This window comes from Sturnus vulgaris, chromosome 5, assembly GCF_052056855.1.
Source record: "Sturnus vulgaris isolate bStuVul1 chromosome 5, bStuVul1.hap1, whole genome shotgun sequence".
NCBI lineage: Eukaryota > Metazoa > Chordata > Aves > Passeriformes > Sturnidae > Sturnus > Sturnus vulgaris.
Window position 1 is genome coordinate 39,092,944 of NC_142247.1, and position 19,529 is coordinate 39,112,472.

A 19,529-nucleotide genomic window follows, 5' to 3' on the forward strand; every position below is an offset into this window, starting at 1 on the left:
GAAACAGCATCAAATCAGGCACTGGGCTTTGTGCTGCCATGACTCTATCATTTCTTTCAAGCAGCTTTGATATCTGGATACCATTTAATTTTCTGTGAGCAGTCTTGTTCATTGGTAACCTGCAAGATGGGTGTGATGCTTCAAACTGAGCGTGAAGCAGACATGGCTTCAGAGTGTCAGTGTTACAGATGTTGCATTGACAAACATGGAATTTAATGCAGTGGTGAAAGTAAAATTTCTGCTTTGATTTGTCACTGGATTAGACCTTTGGACTTACTTAAGAAAAATATTCATTTGCATATAAAAAATTGGCAGAAAGCAGTCCAATTAAAGTGAACTTTAATTGATTTCAGACCTTGAAAGTTCAGTCCCTCAGAACCTAAATGAACTGCAATTTAATTGAAAGTGCCATGGTTTTTAATAATTGTGCACCTTAAATAAGACACAAAAAGTTACTTAAGGAATCTACCTAAGAGATTTTAGTATACTGCTTGGCTTGACTTTTGACGCTGGAAATTGAACCCTAAATGTTTTTTTAGCAAGGTTATTATGTGTATGGAATTTGCTTTTTTGCATGATTTGAAAGTTAATCTGTGGCCAACGCTGACAGAAATCCTACAACATACATTTTTATGCTGAGTTTAACAAATGAAGCTGAATGTGCATTGCTATTTTAAAAAACAGCCTGTATAGCTACCTACGTTCAAATTAAAAGCCCAAATTTAGAAGTCAGTTAACAATTAGCTAAAGCTGATACTTTTATAACACTAATATGTCTTGTCAACTATAATGATACAGCTCTCTGTAATAGGTTGTAATTTTAATATTCTACTATATAAGTTGAAACAAATGTGGGAACATGGAAGAAAGGTGACTGAAAAGGACTGCTTAAAATTCCTAGGCAGGAAAGGAATTTTGTCACTCAAGCTAGCAATTTGGTATACAGATATTTACAAGACAACAGCTGTAACCTTTATGCCCAGAGCATGAATATTAAGAGATTTTGTAGCCTTAGGATAGTGTTTTGAGACTGTGGTTCTATGTTTCTATGAATGCTATGTTTACTGTGAAATAAGGGGAAGTAAGAAATTTAGAATCGTTACTTCAGTGTAAAAGTATCACCGTGTTGCCAGTGAAAGCCATCACACGCGATCAAGTGTACCAGGTATAATCACAAATGAATTAAGCCTTCCAATGTAAAATCCGGAGCAGCCATCCCTGTGAAAACATTCTTTTTAACCTTATTTTCTGTTTTTAATGAAAGATGGAGGGGAATCTTCCCAAAATTTGACTTGGCGAACTAATGAAAAACACCATTTTAAAGTACTGTTATCACCTGTCTGTTCTCTCATTCTCCATTCCTGGTACAGGCAGAAATAGATTTCCCAAATTTTAGCAAGCCTGTAAGATTTCAGGATTGTTCTAAGTATTGGGATGCAAACTAGACCTTTGACTCTTTCCATTCTGCAGTCAGAACTGACTGATACCTTTCAGTGTTTCTTCCCAGTCCAAAATTGAGTAAGCAGATAGGAAAGGGTGAATGGGAGAACCTGTTTCTTCCTATAATATTTTGGGTTTTTTGACTGCTCAGTGGAGATTCCCAATGCAGTTCTCTGCTCTTTCAATAAGAAATTCTTCTGTAAGCCCGAAGAAATTTCCGATCAAAACATTTTCAAAGTTTGTTCAGTCCTACAAATGAGTTTTCTTTTTGACAAATCCTGGCGTTTTGAGATGACAGAATGTTTTTAAAAATTCCCAGCTAATTCAATTCATTTCTTCCCTAAAGGAAAACAACAGCATTCTTACCAAAACTCTTGCAAAATATGTTTGTTTATATTTGTTTCAAAGCTGAGTTGACTAAAGAGGATGTAATTTTAGCAATCTAAGTAATTTGTTTAAAAACAGATGCAAAGAAAACAAATAAAAATAAAAATTTAACTGGTTTAGTCCTGCTAGAACTATTTAAAATAGATTTTTCTAAGTAAATAAACTCCATTTAGGAAAAATATTTCCTTAAATGGGAAGAAAGTACCATCAATGTATTTTCACAAAATGTGGAGTTGAAGCCTAATTGTAGATTAATTTCCCTTGCATTTTGTTAATTATTTTGAAGTGCTTATAAATATAAGAGTTAAAAGCTCAAGTGCAGAAAACATTATAATATTTCTCCTCTTGGCTTATCTGAACAGGGGGAATTTGTCTCCTGTTTATTGTCACTCTTGCGACAAATGACTGATAGACATTATCAGCAGCTTCTTGATAGCTTCAACACAAAGGAAGATCTGAGGGTAAGTAACAGAATTGTTTCCACTTGCTTAGGCCTTTTTATTTCTCTTTTTGATTTATCTCTCTTTAAGATATCCCTGTGCTTTGATGAATCACTTCAGTATTTAAATGCAATATGTTTTACAGATTAGCTAACTATTGCACAGCATTTCTTAGGAGCTTGATTCCACTCTTACAGTGGGGCAAGGCTGTTATTCCTTCTATAATGGCAGCAGAGAGAATATGGATGGAGGGAACTAAAAAATTACTTTAAAGCCATGAACTTAGTCTCTTATAAAGATGGTGTCAGTCTAAGGTTACATTGCTCACTTGCTTCTTACTGTCAGGCAATTGGGGAATTTGATCTTTGGCTTATTATTCTTGCTTATTTTTTCGTTCATTAAATTATGTGTGGCAATAGCAGACATGCAGCTTGAGAAATGGACAATCAACTAACTCTTCATTTTTCTTAGCTGTGCAGCAGGTTCATTGGCAGGAGGATGTGTCAGACTTTAAAAGTCTGTCTGCTCATTTGGATCATAGAAAAGAGTAGCTGCAAGGGTCTTTCAAGGCAACATCTACCAGTTTCATTGATTGGGTTACTGGGTTTGTGGAGATAAAACATTTTAAATTCCTTTTTTGAAGTTAAGTTTTCCTGCATAAACATATACACTAAGATTTCCACTCTACTGAACTCTGGAAAGTTATGTAGTACCAAATTTGATTCACACAAAAAATTCTTGAGTAATTATTTATGCACATTATTCAGCCAGTAATCATGTCCTAATGTGATAATATATTTTAGGTGTAGCTCCTTAATTACCATATGATATACTTATGTGCTGCCCTGAAAAGGGGAGTGTGGACATGGTGCAACTTCAGATTTACTTAAATTCCTGATAGCTGCTTAGAGCTGAAGAGAGCATACGATTTGTGAGTGCCTTTCTTTGAGTGAGGTGGTCATATAGAGCTTGACAGATAGAAAATGCTGCTAAGAAGTTATCATAAATCAAGAGCACTACCTAGGAGTTGTATAGGCTGAACGATTTTTATATAAGCAATACAGCATTTGTTTTCACCTAGCATAGTTGCTATTCTTGGGCAATTTTTAGTAAATATTGTGGAACTTAGGCATTTTTAAGTGGAAATATTTTACCTTCTGTGTGAGTTCTGAACGGATATTTCTAGGGGTTTAAGGCTTTATTTCTGTTTGATATATCTGTGAAATACAGCGTTGAGTTTATTCGGACTTTTCTTTCTTCTAGAATATGAAAAAATCTCTGGAATTAATGCTTGAATGGTGTTTGATTTGACACATTTAAATTCCCCCCACGCACATACCCTACTATTACTCAGAGACATATGGAAAGCAGCTGTAGCTGGTGCCATCAGCTATCAAAACAGAGGTCTTAAGAACTCAAATCCAGAGTTTATTTCCATTCACTCTTGTGATCTCATCGAATCAGCATCAGCTCAAGCAGTGATTCAGTGGTAGTAGTCTGATCATCATCAATGCAGCATTCCTTCTTTTCTGAATCTTAAATAATATATTGTTTTTTCCTCTCACTTGGAAATAGCAAATATCACTGAGAGCAAGAGGGAAAGATGAGAGCTGGTGAGGCCAACACTGCTGTTAATCATGAGGTGATTGTGTATGACTAGACTCTCTAAACCTCTTGCTACTTCTCTTTTTACTTTTCTGCTTTGATTGCCAAATGAGGAATTTTCTTTGCTTTAAGATATCTTGGGAAATTGTATCAGTATGAATAAATGAAAATTCAATAGGTGTAAATATCAGTGATAGGACTTTTTTTCCCCTGAGATGCTTTAGAAGCTGAAATAATAGCCTTAGTTAATTTAGTGGCTAGTTGGGATTTAAACTTCAGTGATAATTACCATCAGCTTGTTGTGTTTCTGACTCCTCATTTTGTCCCTAGTCAGTGGTATCAAAGTGAGTTGGGTCTTCCTAAAGCCACTTTGAGTTACAGATCTGATTGGAGGTTTGCAAAGGACTTACCCTGCTTACAAGGGAGTGTAACCTAGGCCTTTGAATGGCTTTGTGTTCTGCTTTTTTTGCTTTAGCTACCTCTAGTTATTATAACCATAAAAACCAAAAGAATAGTTTATAATGACCATAAATTATTAGGCATTGGTACCACATGACATTTCATTTTTCTTCCAGACTAATTCTCAAGGTGAATCTGTCAGTACTTGCATGAATGTATGTTTGCACAGCATTTGTGATACAGTTAATAAAAATATCCCTGCCAAATGACTTCTCCAAACAAAAATTCACTCTTGAAAGTGCTTGCAAAGAAGGAAAGAAGGTTTTGCAGTTCTTTTTTTTTTTTTTAGCAGTCTATACCAAACTTACTGAAGACTGTTTCCAGCTTGTTAAACAAAGAAAAGCAAAATGGAGATGTTTAAGGCATCACTCAGATGCATGTCATATAAATATGTGTACATGCCGTTCCTTCAAAAAGTGGTTGCTTATGGAAATATTCTCTCTATTTTGTAAATATATTTATCTTAAGTAATTGACATGGTGACTGTTTTGTCAGGTTTTTTAGGAGAGGTTTTTCCACTCAAAGCAGAAGATAAGAAAAACATTTCATATTTGAAAACATGCAAATGAAGTATAAAAGAACTGACAGGGGTTTCATGGCTGAGTGGTAGAACCAGGCACTCTACTTCACTCACTTTTTGAAACCCTGACTTTAACAAGATAGCAATTTTTAATGCTTCCTTTTATCTTTTGATATTATTTTAAAGGTATGCTCTTTTTGCTTCCCACAAAATGCTTTCTACTTCTAGTAAATATATTTTACAGTAATTCATAGAACAGAGGCACCCTTGTAGGCGGATATTTGCTGCTGTGGAAAAGCTCAAATATAATTTATCACAAAAGGTAACAGTGGAAGTTTCAAGTAGGAGGAGATCAGTGGGAAAGTGAATGCAAAAAAAAACCTGTATATGTAAGCACCAAGCAGCTTTGACCACAGTGAGGTGGCTTTGATCAATATGTTTGGGGTTTTTAGTTAATAGATGAAAAGAAGACAAAACAAGTAAGCACCTACCAGAAGGCCTAGTTTTTATTCATTGGCAGTGTACCCTACATAATGTGACAGAATAAAAATGTAATAAAGGAAAAGATAATATTTCAGAGGGATGGGTGTAAGTCTTACTAGTTTTGTCATCCCTCTCTTCCAGCTCTAGGAACCTGAGCAGGGGCCAAATTCTAATACCAAGTGAAGTTTTTAACACTGTTCTCTGCTGGCCCCTGAGACATATGCCATGTGAGGTCCGTAGGCATGGGGAGTGTCTCTGATGGAGAAGCTCACTTCTAGCCACCATTCCTCCCCTGCTATGCAGGGACATCCACTCGCATATTGGACTTCTGAAAGGATGAGTTTTGGGGCAGAGGGGTAGTTCTAAAGCCACTCATTTATGTGGCTTCTGGTGTGGATTAAGAAAGCAGTGAAGCAAAGATGATCTGGGAAAGGAACTGGCCAAGGGATGGGTGAGTTGCCCAGGAGATGACAGCTCACTGTGAAACCATCCTCTTTCTTACTGGCATTGACACTCTGGATGCTCTATGCAACCTTGATACCATGTAGCCTGATAATCCTGCAGTGTGAATCAAAGCAACGGAACGTTATGCAATTAGCTTCAAAGTAGACTGTTGACCCAAATGAAAACGCTTTATAGATGTACCTAAGAGATCCAATGAAGAGTCTGATCTGCTTTGCAGAGGATTTTACATGCATACTGAGAAATGTGCAAAGAAATTCCAAGGCAGTTTTTTGGTTAAATGAATAGAGGCTTTTTGGTCCTTCAGGCGGCTGTGCTTCTCACTTAATCACAGTTTCCAAAATTTCATTGAGCAAATATTGCTGCTCGAGGAAAACCAAACTGTGTTTTATTATTACTTAATCATAGAAATATAGAATGGTTTGGGTTGGACGAAAGCTTAAAGATCAGGCAGGAGCATCTTCTACTAGACTGTGTTGCTCAGAGCCCCATCCAGACTGGGCTTGAGCACTTCCAGGGATGGGGCTTCTACAACTTCTGTGGGTAATCTGTCCCAGTGCCTCACTTTCCTCAAGTAAAAACTTTTTTCCTAATATCTAATCTAAACCTACTCTGTTTCAGTTGGAAGCCATGCCCCCTTGCCCTTTTAAATAGTCTCTCCCCATCTTTCTTGCAGGCTCCCTTCAGATACTCAAGGGGCTTCAATTAGTTCACCCTGCAGCTTCCTTTTATCCAGGTTGAACAATCCCAATTCTTCTAGCCTTTCCTCACAGGGAAGATACTCCATTCCTCTAACCATCTTGGTAGTCTCATTTGGATCCAACAGGTCCTTCCTGTGATGGGGCCCCAGAGCTGGATGCAGCACTCCAGGTGGGGTCTCAGCAGAGTGGAGCAGTGGGGCAGAATCCCCTCCCTTGAGCAGCTGACCATGCTGCTCCTGATGCAGCCCAGGATACAATTGGCTTTCTGGGCTGGGAGGGCACTTTGCCTGCTCATGTCCGGCCTCTCATGCACCCCAAGTCCTTCTTGGCAGGGCTGCTCTGGATCTGTTCCTCCCCCAGCCTGTGGTGATACAGGGGCTGCCCTGACTCAGCAGCAGCACCTTGCATTTGGTCCTGTTAAAACTCATGGCATTTCCATGAGCCCACTTCTTGAGCTTGTCCAGGTGCCTCTGGATGGCATCCCATCCTTCAGATGTGAAGTTAGTTTAAGTGGTGGGAATTAGTACTGAACCTTATAGTGCTATCTAGTATTATCTTACAAATAGGACTAGACCTTATGTACACTAGGTAGGAATATTAAGAGATGGTATTTAGAGTATGTAAAAGGACAAAATTCCTTCCTTTTTGTCTTTTAAGATAGAAGACATATGAGACATTAATTCTATCTCTACTCAACCAACCAAATGTTAGCTCACTTATACTGCCGGCAAAAATGTTTTTTAAATGTTAAAATCTGTTTCTAAATCTATGTTTTGCATCTAATATTGCTACATTGATGACACAATTTTCTATTTTTTCAGTGAAAATTAGAAATAATTAGCCTGGTATTAATGATTCAAAATTTAATGCCAGTGTCTACATTTGATTTGTTTCAAAGTTTGCTTGGAATAAAAGGTGTATTCTGATTCTAGCCTAGTTACCCAAAGAAATGAAGTACATACAATCTTCCTTTCTGACTGTTATTCTTAATGACTTTTGAACAAGATGTCTCAAAGACACTAAATTTACACCTCATACAACCCTTGGGGTTTAAGTCTTCAAAGCACTGCATGGTTTTGTGGTTTCCCAGTAACAGCCATTTAGCCTCTTCAGTTCAGCAGTCCACTGGTGAGATCCCTAATGGCAGCAACATGTATTGTGTCTGCACAACAGATAAAAAGGGAATATGGGAGAATCTGGGATGTTATTGTGAGGCAATATGCAGCAATATTCAAGGTATTGCCATATTGTTGGCATTATGGCACAGAGATGTGGCATGTAACCTCTCACATGGGAGGGAGGTAACCTCTGCAAAATAAAAAGGCACTTTAGTACAAGGTGCAAAGCTATAGAAAAATGGCGTGGAATAAATGTGTTGTTCACAGAGGTCTGTAAAGCTGGTCACCTGCATTCAAATAGTACGTTATCTGCAGTGAGTATTATTTATACTCTTTAATACAGATAATTTTTTGGCATCTTGCTCAGAAAACAGGTTGTCTCTTTATGTAATCTTTTCTGGTGGGTGGGTGTGGGGATCTCATCTGCTTTACCCAGTGCCTGTATTCTTCCCCCTTTACAGTGATTCTCTAATGAAAGACATCTGTTGTGCAATGCCTGTCATCTACACTTTGATAAATGCACTTGAGAATATATTTTGGTGTTCAAAATTATTTGTATCTTCATCTCATCTGTGTTTCGGGGTAACTCTGTGCAAGTGATGTGGGCAGAATGAACACCAAACATTTCAAGGTCAGGTACTGCACTGATTCTGTGAAATGTGTTTACATCACTTGCCTCATGCTCTTCATCTTATCAAAAGCTCAATTTTCTTACTAAAAGAATACTGGCAGTACCATATATAATCAAGATGGTCCCTTGTTGTTAAGTTTTATTCGTGAAAAGAAAAACTGAAAAAAACCCATGCGCTGAGAGGAATAGTTTTGTCATTTATTAGTGAGTTACATGACATAGAAGATGATATTGCTAAAAGTTTTCAGACAGTGCTTTCTACATTCAAAGTAGCTCACAGGTGTTGACTGTTTCTTAGATCCAGCAAATGAGGCAGAAATGTTAAGTGACCTGCACACAGCCAGCCAGCTGCATTACCAGTTATGGGGCCTGGGCATCTCTATTGGAGTCACTGGTCTTTGTCAAGTCAGTGACAAAATTGTCCTTACATTCTCTCTGCTGCTTTTAGAATGAATCTCAAAAGTGATGAAAACCTGGCATGATTAAGAAGATATTCTGAACTCTCTGGTGTTTGTAAAGTGCTTTTTTGATTTGCAAATTGTTCTCAACATTGCATTTGTGGAAGTGTATGGGTGGAAACCAAATGCATCTTTGACATTTCTTTTATGCACTGCTGTCAATCAAATGGCACATTATATTATTTTCGTTATTTTAAGAAGAAAGGATTAAATCACTATTTGAAAATTCTTGTGAAGTAATAAAAGGAAGCATTCAGAGGTTTATCTACGGTGAAAATAAGTGCAATTCTACTATGTCTATAATGATTTTTTTCTCTCTGATTAAAATATTTTTGAAGCTCACTGCTCTTTTTAAAGCAGCAAAGACACATGACTACTTCTTTTCCTTCCAAAGGATTTCCTGCTGCAGATTTTCACAGTATTTCGGATACTAATACGACCAGAGATGTTTCCAAAAGACTGGACAGTGATGCGTTTGGTTGCAAACAAGTAAGGCATTTTTAATGTTATTAACAAGTACAGGTAGTATGTACAGATCATGATAAAAATAAAGTTATATGATGTATGTAATAAAATTCAATGTATTTTTATAATGCTGGCTGCAGTTTTTCTTCTTTTAATTTAAGATTTCAAATCTCTGGACTTCTTTTATGCCACAAATTTATTATATAATCTGTACCTCTTTCTGTTCTGAATTTTAGTAAGGACACATAACTGGAAACACAGAAACACTTTTACAGAGTAAAGCTGCAAAGCATCAACAGCTTTGTTTTCCACGTAACAAATGACAAGTCTCTAAGGAACTTATTTTCAAATCTGTTTCTTGAATTCTGAGTTGGTAAAGACATACTTGCTCTCAAGAAGTTATCAATTGTAATATTGTTAATTATAATTTTACATGTTTGTTCATTTAGTGTTTGTCAGAAAAATCACAAAAATCACAAATCAGGACATGAGGTACAGCGCAAGGCAACAGTCACATGAGGCTCTAAGCACTGCTTAGTGAGATTTTCAGATGAAACCTGCCCATCAGCCATTCTTTCTCTGCTCAGGCCTTATTTTTAAAGAAACAGGTTCCCAGCATTTCTAAGAAGTAATTACAACATGTGTGAAACAATACAGTTTTATTTCATCTCTATTACCACCTGTCCTTTTTGCAGTCTTAGCTTTAGATCAGATAAACCAGCTGAACAGTCAGCACAGTTACACAAACATCAGTGTCAGCAGAGGAGAGACGTTGTGTTAGGCAGAGCTAGGAATCCAGAAGGAAGGATTGACAAACTTTCATGATACGTATTGCAATGCCTGATTAAAATTCGGTTTTAGTCTGCATTGTGTCTGCTGGTTTCAAGGAGAATTTTAATTTGTGGTGCTGTACATACTGCTAGTAGCAATATTATTGGTACAATTAAATTTAACAACACTTGTGTTTATGATCTGTATTTGTTATATGTGTGTGTGGATATGCAAGCATAATAGTATTTGTTCAAACTTTGTTATGACTTGAAACAATGTTTTGTTAATTTTTATTACCTCAGTGCTGCTAATCTTTGCAAGTTTGAATTCCAGAAAAAAGAGTTACTAATTAAAGAATTGATATGATCATTTGTTTCTGTGTATGATACTAAATAAGGTATGACTGATACCAGCCTGTACCTGGTAATCATGCTTAAGAAATAAACAGTGAAACACAAGAATGAAAGAAAAGAAAAAGAGGAAGTTTTAGACAAAATAAATAATCTAAGAAATTTTATATATTTCAGTAACAGCTGTCTTGGCAGATGGGTTTGCAACAGCTGACACATACAGAACTAAGGTTTAGGAACTACCTTGGCACGTGTTACATGGCTGGTGATATTCAGATGATACCAAGTTCTGCAAAAGGAGCACTTTTCTTCTCCACTGTTTTAGTAACCATCACACATCCCACACGTCTCCCTTTATTAATCCATGTCATGTTGTGTCTGACCATCTAGGAGATGAGTCTGTGCCCAGTTCTGTCAGGCAAAGAAGATAGGCAGAAGATAGATGACAATAATTGCTGGTGGGAATTGGCCATGACCAGCTCATCAGACCAGCCTGATAACACACAGTTGCATAAGCACTTCTGCCTGCAAGTGGGCTATAAGCACATCTTTACCAATTCAGCTTTCAATAATTGCTTGTCCAGGAATTTGTTCCTATGTGGAGGAAGTTCTAGTTTGCTGTGAAGCAGGGGCTTGACCAAGTGTACTTAAATGTGTGGTGAAAGCTGAAGCCTCATTATTCCTATGTTCCTATTCTGTTCCTTTTTGAGGCAGCAGAAACAGCAGGCTGTTCTCTCATCAGCTGCAGAGAGCTAGTTTTTCCAGAGCTGTTTCTGAATGGGAGCTTCTTCCTTTACCTTGTGTCCCTCACTGCAATGGCAGCGACTGCCTTTTTTCAGCTTCCTCAAGGTATTCAAAAGCACAGAGTAGTAGTTTTGCTAGAATTGTTCCTGCCCAAAATCTTTAAGTGCAAAGGAAAGAGCCTGGAGTCAGATGTGAAATTAGGGCACTGCCTGCCTCACAGAGAGAAGTGAGCTGTTCTTCCTGAGCTTCACTTCATCAGCCAGAGCAGTTCCAGAGATCTGTCACTCTTCAGAACTGAAGGCAAAACTTCCTGAACTGTCTACTCCATTCATGTCTAAAAGAAAAAGCTAGAAGGTCTAGCTCATCTTTTTAAGAGAAGAATTAAGTGATCCAGTAACACTCTGGGTCTTTTCAAACTTCTGCTTCCCAGGAATTAACCAAGTGCAGTATTTCCTGTGTCCCATGGCCACCTTCTGATCTATCTGGCCTTTCACTCACGAGGCTGTAGCTCACCTGAAGGCAGTGTGTGTGTATGGGAACTCCACCCATCAACAGCAGCACTGGTTTTCTCCCTGGCCCTAGAGTGATATAAGAATTCAAACTGTCTGATATTTCCAGAAAGAGAGATTTAGCCTGTCTGAGCCTAGGGAAGAAATAAGTCTAAAGAAGGATTTAATCAAGGAATAAGCTGTTCCTGGGATATAAATTACATTTTTTTCTCTTATGTATGCAGAAGTAGAATTACCTGAAATATTTCTAAGTCTTAAAATGCCACAATTCTTACAATATACAATATTTACATATAAAAATACCTCTTGGCTCCTAGGAGTTATTTTTTCTTTCTAGTTGCAATGTTTTCAGTAACTATGTAGCATCTGATACTTGGATGCTGTCTGGGAAATTAGAAAAAAACCCACCAAAACCAGAAGGTACTATGAGCTCAAGAAGTCAAGTCTGTAACTGTCCAGAAACTAAGATGTTTCATGATGACACATTTATGATCTCTAGTTATGAATGTTCTGATGCCCAACGTGTGAAAGTATTAATGGCTAGCATTATAAACTGCTAAGTGACTTCTAAAATTTGAGAAATAAAGTAACATTTAAGAAGGCAAATTTAGCACTAAAGCAGAGAAATTGATTTTTTAAATTGTATTCTGTAATGGAAAGAGAACATGCAACAACATCCTTAGCTTCTTTTTGAAGCAAATTGAGCAAAGAGACAGAAATTACTCTGTTTAAAGCTTCATAACCATGTAATATCTGAACTAATCAGCATGCATGCAGGAAAGCAAAATAATTACGTATGGTCATTTAATATTTCTAACATGGATTTTACTACTGAGTGACAAATATGGCTTTATGTATACTATGGAAAATATTATTTTAATTTCTTTCATTTTAGGAGTAGACTTTCTACATCAACTAGGTAGTATCTAGCTTCTATTTGTAACTGCAGAGGAGCACCACATAATATAGGAAGATGCCTGAATCAGTTGCCTAGCACCAGAGAGAAATGCTAAATTTTATAGCAAAATATACCTGACTAAAATTGAAGCTTCTGGAGAAGAACTTCACAGTTTCAACTGGAAATCACTGTGTAATGGTCACTGGCTTCAGTTACCTTAAGGTTAGGAAAAGAATGACTTGTCTAATAGTGTAATTGCCTGGCATCTTTTGAGAGCAATTAACAGACTCAGCTGAACCTCAGGTATGTCGTGTTATTAACAGTTGAGGAGGGACTTGGAGAGCAAAGGAGTTTCAATTACTTGCTGAACAAATCTTTGGTATTCATAACATACTATGCCTATGTATTATTGAACAGAGAACTAATTTTCTGCTGCTCTTGGTATGTAAGAAGCTTTAATTTTCAAGATCTCTGTGTAATTAACTATGCATATCCTTTCAGCATTCTGCTTAATGGTAGAGATGCTAAGTCATCTGATCCTCAATTTGAATATTATATGCATATAAAATAGATGTATAAATAGTATTATTTATAGTAAAATAATTGATCTGTAAAGTAAGGTTTATATGATATGTTGCTTAAACTGAAATTTCAAATGTATCTACTAACAGTTGGGCAGCAGGACTTTAAGCAGGGAATCCTTTTGGTTTTCAAATTCAGTAATGGCTGAAATACATTATTATTATTATTATTATTATTATTATTATTATTATTACTCAAATGGAATACACAGTAAGGGAAGACATCAAATCAGCATTAGTGTCATCATTATGGCCGCTCTGAAGAATCCTGTTAGCTCCCATGGTGTGGGAGTCTGAGACTCCTACAATGAACCAAAATTCTTGCTTTTATGTAATACATAGTGTTGCTAGCAACATTTTTGCTTTTATGTAATACAAAATGTTGCTAGCAACTGAACCTGGCATTCAGTCCTTGCACAAAAACATATATATATAGGCATGCATGTATAAATAAGCTTATAAGCACATAACAATAGGTATATACACGTATATGTGATTAAAGGTTTATTTCATCTCTTAATGAAATATGAAAGAATTAATTTTTCTGTTTGAATACCCCTGTGTTTGGGATTATTTCACTCTGAAATAGCAAAGAAAGGAATGAGAAGCTAATATTATACATTTGTCGTATATCAGCATGGAAAAGGAAAGCTTTCATTTTCTGCCACTGGCTGCCCAGTCAAAAGCCAAGTTGAAAGAGCCCAGGCAGTAAACAGTTGTTGAACTTCTGAATTTTTCAAACAGCTTATTGCAGAAAGGTTTGCTCAGAAAATTTGATGAAAAAGCCATTCCATCAACAATGGCCTTACCAGACATTGGGTTAGCATCCTGTGTATGAGTCCAGAATAACATAGTAGCTAAAAGCAGAGGGTTTTCTCCTGTAAAATAGGCATTCTGAACAAATATGTGACAGGTGGTAAGAGGAAGAAAAGCAAGTCTTGTCACAAACTCAGTAGTTTATAGTTTGATACTCAGATGGATTTCAAATGAATGTTGTTGTTGTTTGGAAATCTCTGGCTGGGAATCAACTTGGAATGTGAGTACTGTACCAAATCAGGCAGCTGTCCTCTGGCTGCAGCCTCTGCTTTTGTGCATTTTTGCTTTTTTGTATATGAGCATCCCCAACCTTAGCTTGTTTTCTGTTCTACCTGATTTTAGATTGTTGTAGATTCAGAATAACAGATGGTGGGTCAAAAACTATGTCTTCAACCTTGTGTGTTGCATCTGGTGTTTTGAGGTTTTTTTTTTATCTACGACATACCCTCTCATGTTGGAGACTTACATTTTATCAACTAATCCATATCATATCTTTGGCTTACCAAACAAATGAAACCTGAGCTAAGTTCCCTATAGGAACTTGCATTGTAGTTACTCTGTTATCTCAGGAAAATTCTTAAAAAATTCTAAAAGTTACATTTAAGATGTCTAACTTATTCACTTCATAAGAACTGAACCAAATCTTTCTCTCCAGTTTCACCTGCCATGAAAAGAATGTAACAAGAAAGGAATTGTCTCAGGCATAAATAGAACTACGTAATGTAAACCTGGCAGTCTGGTTACGGATCTTGTGGAATTTTCTCTTGAGGACAGATTTTCAGCGATTTATTACTTTGAAGTTCATATAGCAATAATTCTGATAAACTGACTTTTTCTACCGGAATGTCTTCCTGAAATATACAAACTTTCCATTTTGTGAAGCATATGGACCTTAAGTTAAATCATGCACAACAAGAAGAATGGTTTTCTTCTTATCCATGCCTTGATTATCAACTTTGCTTATACTGCATTTTACTAATGTTTCACTTTGTGTTCCATGCTGCAACAGCGAGTGCTGTACACAGGCTGTAACTCTCCATTAGTGAAAAAGTGAGGTTGACTTACCGATGAGTGCTAAGCATAGACACTACTTGGATAGAAAAGTTACACTGTAATCCTTGAGAAAATAATATGTATGAAAATAAACTTGAGCAATGGAATAGGAATAAATTAAACTTTAGACTCAAGCACTCTTCTAAAAACAGTCTCAGAACTGGCTGTTACGGGTGTTCAGGCACATCAAACAAGAAGGTAAAGTTTGGCAGGGACAGTAATTTTAAAAGTAGAAGGATGGAAGCAGAGATTTGAACTACTAATATGTTAAATTATACATAGCCATTTTTTTATTTACAAATGTGAGAACTGTCAAAAGTACTAGAAGAAAAATACAGTTTATCTCCTAGGTGGGTTGGCTAACATTTCATTCTCCAGTGTTGTAAAAATGAAAACTATTGTCACCTTGAAATTTATATATTGCAGTTATTATACTTAACAGTTTTTTTGTCTTGAATGCATTGCAAAAAATAGTAAAAGAAATTAAGTCCAAAATATAAAAAAGGAAACCTATTTTAGCACTGCAACAGCATGCAGGTCAAGAACTATGTTTAAAGAACTAAGTATTAAATATTAATAGACAAGATAGTAATTAAATGAAATGTGTAAGTATAACCTTTTTCTCAGAAGATCTTTAAACCATTGATTGTTGTAAAATACATAACAGCAAAAAGATCATTCTGTGTTTCTTTTTTCCTCTCTGTAAATATTCACTTCTGACTACTTTCAAAAAGAATATAATGTTTTACATGGATTTTTAGTCTGACCAAGTATGTTGGCAGACAATAGTGCTGCAGGTTTGAACCACTGAAATTAGGTGTATTTAAATAACCTCAAAGTATTTTCTGTTTCTGTAGATTACCGAAGTTGGTTGCTACAATAAACAAAGCCAACATTGACCTCTGGTGACAACCACTGTGAAAGGGTCTTGGTCATATATATTTATTTAAGATAGATTATTATAATTCAGACAGGTGTAAATGTAGGGTAATGTATGATTTTTTAATGACATAAAGCATAGAGATCTTTAGAGCTCACACAGTTTTGCGTTTATCTGTTGTCATTAAAAAGACTTTTTGTCCGTAGAGGTGTCAATGTTGAACATTGACATTTACTAGATATTTTATATTTACAATCTATATGCATGTATTTTCAATACCAAGAAAGCTGAAAACAAATTGTACAACTGTATGTATTAATATTATCAAGACAAGGTGTGTAATAAATCTGAAATCATAATTATTTTCAGAACAAAGTTTGATTGGTCTTGAGCAATTATATTCTTCTATATAGAATGTCTGTTTTCAGTGCACATTCTTACAGCACACCGTATTATCTCAATGGGCAAGTTTTCTGTCAATAGGTGCTGTTATGTATTTAAATGATATGTTAAAAATGTAGTATTTAATTCCACCAGACATGCTACGTCTGGTTCTTCACTGGAAAATTATCATGCTTTGAGTATTAAATATAAATTTCCACTTAATGAAAACTCCTGTCCTTTTCATTCTTTTCTTCCCAGTGTGATCATTACTACAGTCTTGTACCTTTCGGATGCCCTTCGTAAAAACTTCTTAAATGAAAACTTTGATTACAAGGTAGAGTAAACAATAGATGCAATAGCTGCTACATCATCCTGTGGCTTAGTGGTTATTAAACTTAGCTCCACCATCTAAATAGCTAGAATATGTACAAAATAGCAATTTCAGGTGCTCAGAGCTATTTTTTTCTTAAATATAGGTCTACCTTAAAAATAAATGCTGTGAGATTTTCTTTAATTTCATCTTATTTTTAATTTTGTTATCTGAGCCTCTTATTTAGGATTTTTGTGTAGCAATTTTTTGTGTCTTAAAAACCAATTAAACTATTTAGCTAGGTTTTTTAGTTATTACAGAATGAAAAAGTATTTCATTTTTTTAATCAATGCAAATTTATATAAAATGAAGATTTTTATTTTTGCAGTTTCTCTCAGACCAATTAACATGCTGCATAATTAAAAATAGAAAATTATGACACTTCATGGTGAATGTAGTTAAAGATGTTAGTGCATACCTCATATAGTGAGATACTGCATTTATAATATACTGTGAATTACAGATTATGCTTTTAGGATTCAGATGAGAAGATCTAGGAATGTGTCTGGAAAGACACATTTCCATGGAAACAAACCTGAATGAATATTCTGCCCAACCAAGAGATGTTAGTCCAACTGCTGCATCATGAAAAGTGCAATCTCCTTCGTAGAAAAGACCTGAGCTACTGTTCACTTCCAGCAGGATTGTGGATGCTTCTCTGAAAATCCAGATTCCTGTTAGATAAATCGGCAGAAATGCAGATTTATCTACTTAACTGAACATGAGGAAGCCTATTCTTTATGATTTTTTGTAAGTTCAGGGGCTAAAACTGACAAAAGATTTTCCTGGAGACAAGGCCTCTGTGGTCTTTGATTAGCAATGTTATTGCTGTCCTGCTGAACTGCAGGGTCTGCAATAGGGCTCCCTCTACACTTCCAGTCAGGGAGCATCTATAATTGGGTTATAGTAATTAGTATTTCACTTTAACTTTATCTCTAAGCCTTCTAAGTAGAATATTCAACATCTAATTCATAAAGCATGAACAGAAAACATCCGTATATTTGCAGTATCTTAGCAAAACATGGCTTTAGTTTTGTCCAGTGAAGGCTGCAGCATGTGAGACTTGCAAATAGTATTATAAAGTGTCATGGACAGAGAATGTCAGTCCTGTTATGCAATAGCTTTTGAGGTGTCAGAATTTTTGGGGTTTTGGACTTAAAGGTCTAACTTTAGTAGTTTTCTATTTAAATATACCCAGAAGAAAGTGTCCAAAAGTAAGGTTTTTTGATTTCGTGGGGTGAAAAAACCCAACCTGTAACTCTGAAACTTTTGCATTTTGAGATATAGGATATGTAAATAGATGTATTTCTGCTGAACATCTTGGGGTTGGTGAAAAGTATGTTTCAAGTCAAAGAAATTTAGTCAAAAGCATGTTGAGTAATTTATTAGTTGAGACTGAAACAAGGGCTGTCATTTGAAATTTTGCATCTTGAATGATCATAAATTGTACTGAGAAAATGAAATAACCACATGCCATATGCTTGTTGTAGATATGGGATTCCTACTTTTTCCTTGCTGTCATTTTTATAAACCAGTTATGTCTGCAACTGGAGATGTTCACACCTTCTAAGAAGAAAAAGGTTTTAGAAAAGTAAGTATTGCTGTCAGCTTGTAGAAAACTGTAGCAGATTTAAAATTTCTCAAAATGCAAGACATTGGAGGTTGCAAAAGGACCCAGCAAAAGAAAAACATAACAGTATGTCCATTGACTAGAACAAGAGTTGTTTCTGGCCCTTTGTACAGGTCTTCAGAGCCAATAACCTTCATAGGAGTGCCTAAACTGATTCAGACACTGGGACCAAAACAGCCATTCATTGCCAGTGAATGCATAAGTCAACTCAGACTTCTTACGGTGCTTCTGCCAGGCACTGCACTACTGTTTGTATGAATTAATTGTATTTCTTTAAGCTAGAGCAAAACTATTCACTCTCAGACAGAGAACTGGAGCATGTTATGGTCAAAAATAGGTTTTGCTACACAGCTGTGTTACTCACATATAGCATTTTGACAATATTTCAAATAAACCTGGGTTTAGGAATCCAGTTTTAGCTGGGTACAATCAAAAGAGTTTCTTGGGAGAAACCAGCACTTTTAAAGTTGTTTTTTTTTGGACTACAAATGAGACGTTTCATTTAATAATGTCACAGAATGGCATATGAGATTTAATTTCTTAAATTATCTTTCACTTTCTTGCTTTATTTTTTAACACACTGCAGATATGGTGACATGCGGGTAACAATGGGATGTGAAATCTTCAGTATGTGGCAAAATTTAGGTAAGTGATTCAACACGTCATCAATAACTCATAAAATGAAAGCCAATTATTAGTTCTTTGCCTATTACATATAGTTCCCAGTGATACACGGGTTGTTGATAATTATGTTCAAGACATGAAATCTTGATTCAAGTTTAGGAAAAGGTTTGTCATCTATAGTTCCCTTCTTTATAGCTGAACTCAGCTTTTAATGCCTTGGCACTGTAGCTGACCCATCCCTATTTCTTCACAGAGAATACCATCAGAGAAAATTAAGAAAGTACTACTTCTTTTGGGCAGAATTATTATGCCTTGAAATATACTTACGTTCTTATTTTTAGTCCTGTTGTCAAATTGTTTAAGGACTTGTCTTAATTCTGAAGCTCTTCTGAGATCCTGGATTTGTATCAAGTCTACTCTGAAGTCTTAGTTGTACTAAAATATAAAGGCATAGACAAGTCAGTGACTAATGTATAAATGAGACATTGGACAATATGGAAAAAATACATTAATATAAACTTGAATATAAACTTAGGAACACATTTATATTTTTAAACAGTAGTTGTGCAAACTGCAATTATGGGTCAGAGAAATTCAGTTGCAGGTTTTATGGGGAAAAAAGTGAGTAGAAGATTTGAACACTATATTTATCATCTTTATATTTCCGTTATTCAATATTCACTTCATCAGAGGGCTTATTAAAGATACAGCAACCATCATCAGTGATTTCTGAAATACTGTCATTTCAGT

The 19,529-nt window shown here is 35.9% G+C and overlaps 1 protein-coding gene across 4 annotated transcripts in view; it reads left to right on the forward strand.

Annotated features, from left to right (window-relative positions):
* The window catches only part of DOCK4 (dedicator of cytokinesis 4), a 224,168-nt gene that overhangs the window by 164,264 nt on the left and 40,375 nt on the right, over nt 1–19,529 (forward strand). For all 4 annotated transcript variants that reach the window (XM_088165485.1, XM_088165487.1, XM_014871177.2 and 1 more), the window contains exons 26-30: nt 2,190–2,288; nt 9,099–9,193; nt 16,414–16,489; nt 18,016–18,116; nt 18,742–18,800. In XM_088165485.1, the coding sequence (XP_088021611.1) occupies nt 2,190–2,288; nt 9,099–9,193; nt 16,414–16,489; nt 18,016–18,116; nt 18,742–18,800 (430 nt within the window). The remainder of the gene's footprint in view (nt 1–2,189; nt 2,289–9,098; nt 9,194–16,413; nt 16,490–18,015; nt 18,117–18,741; nt 18,801–19,529) is intronic.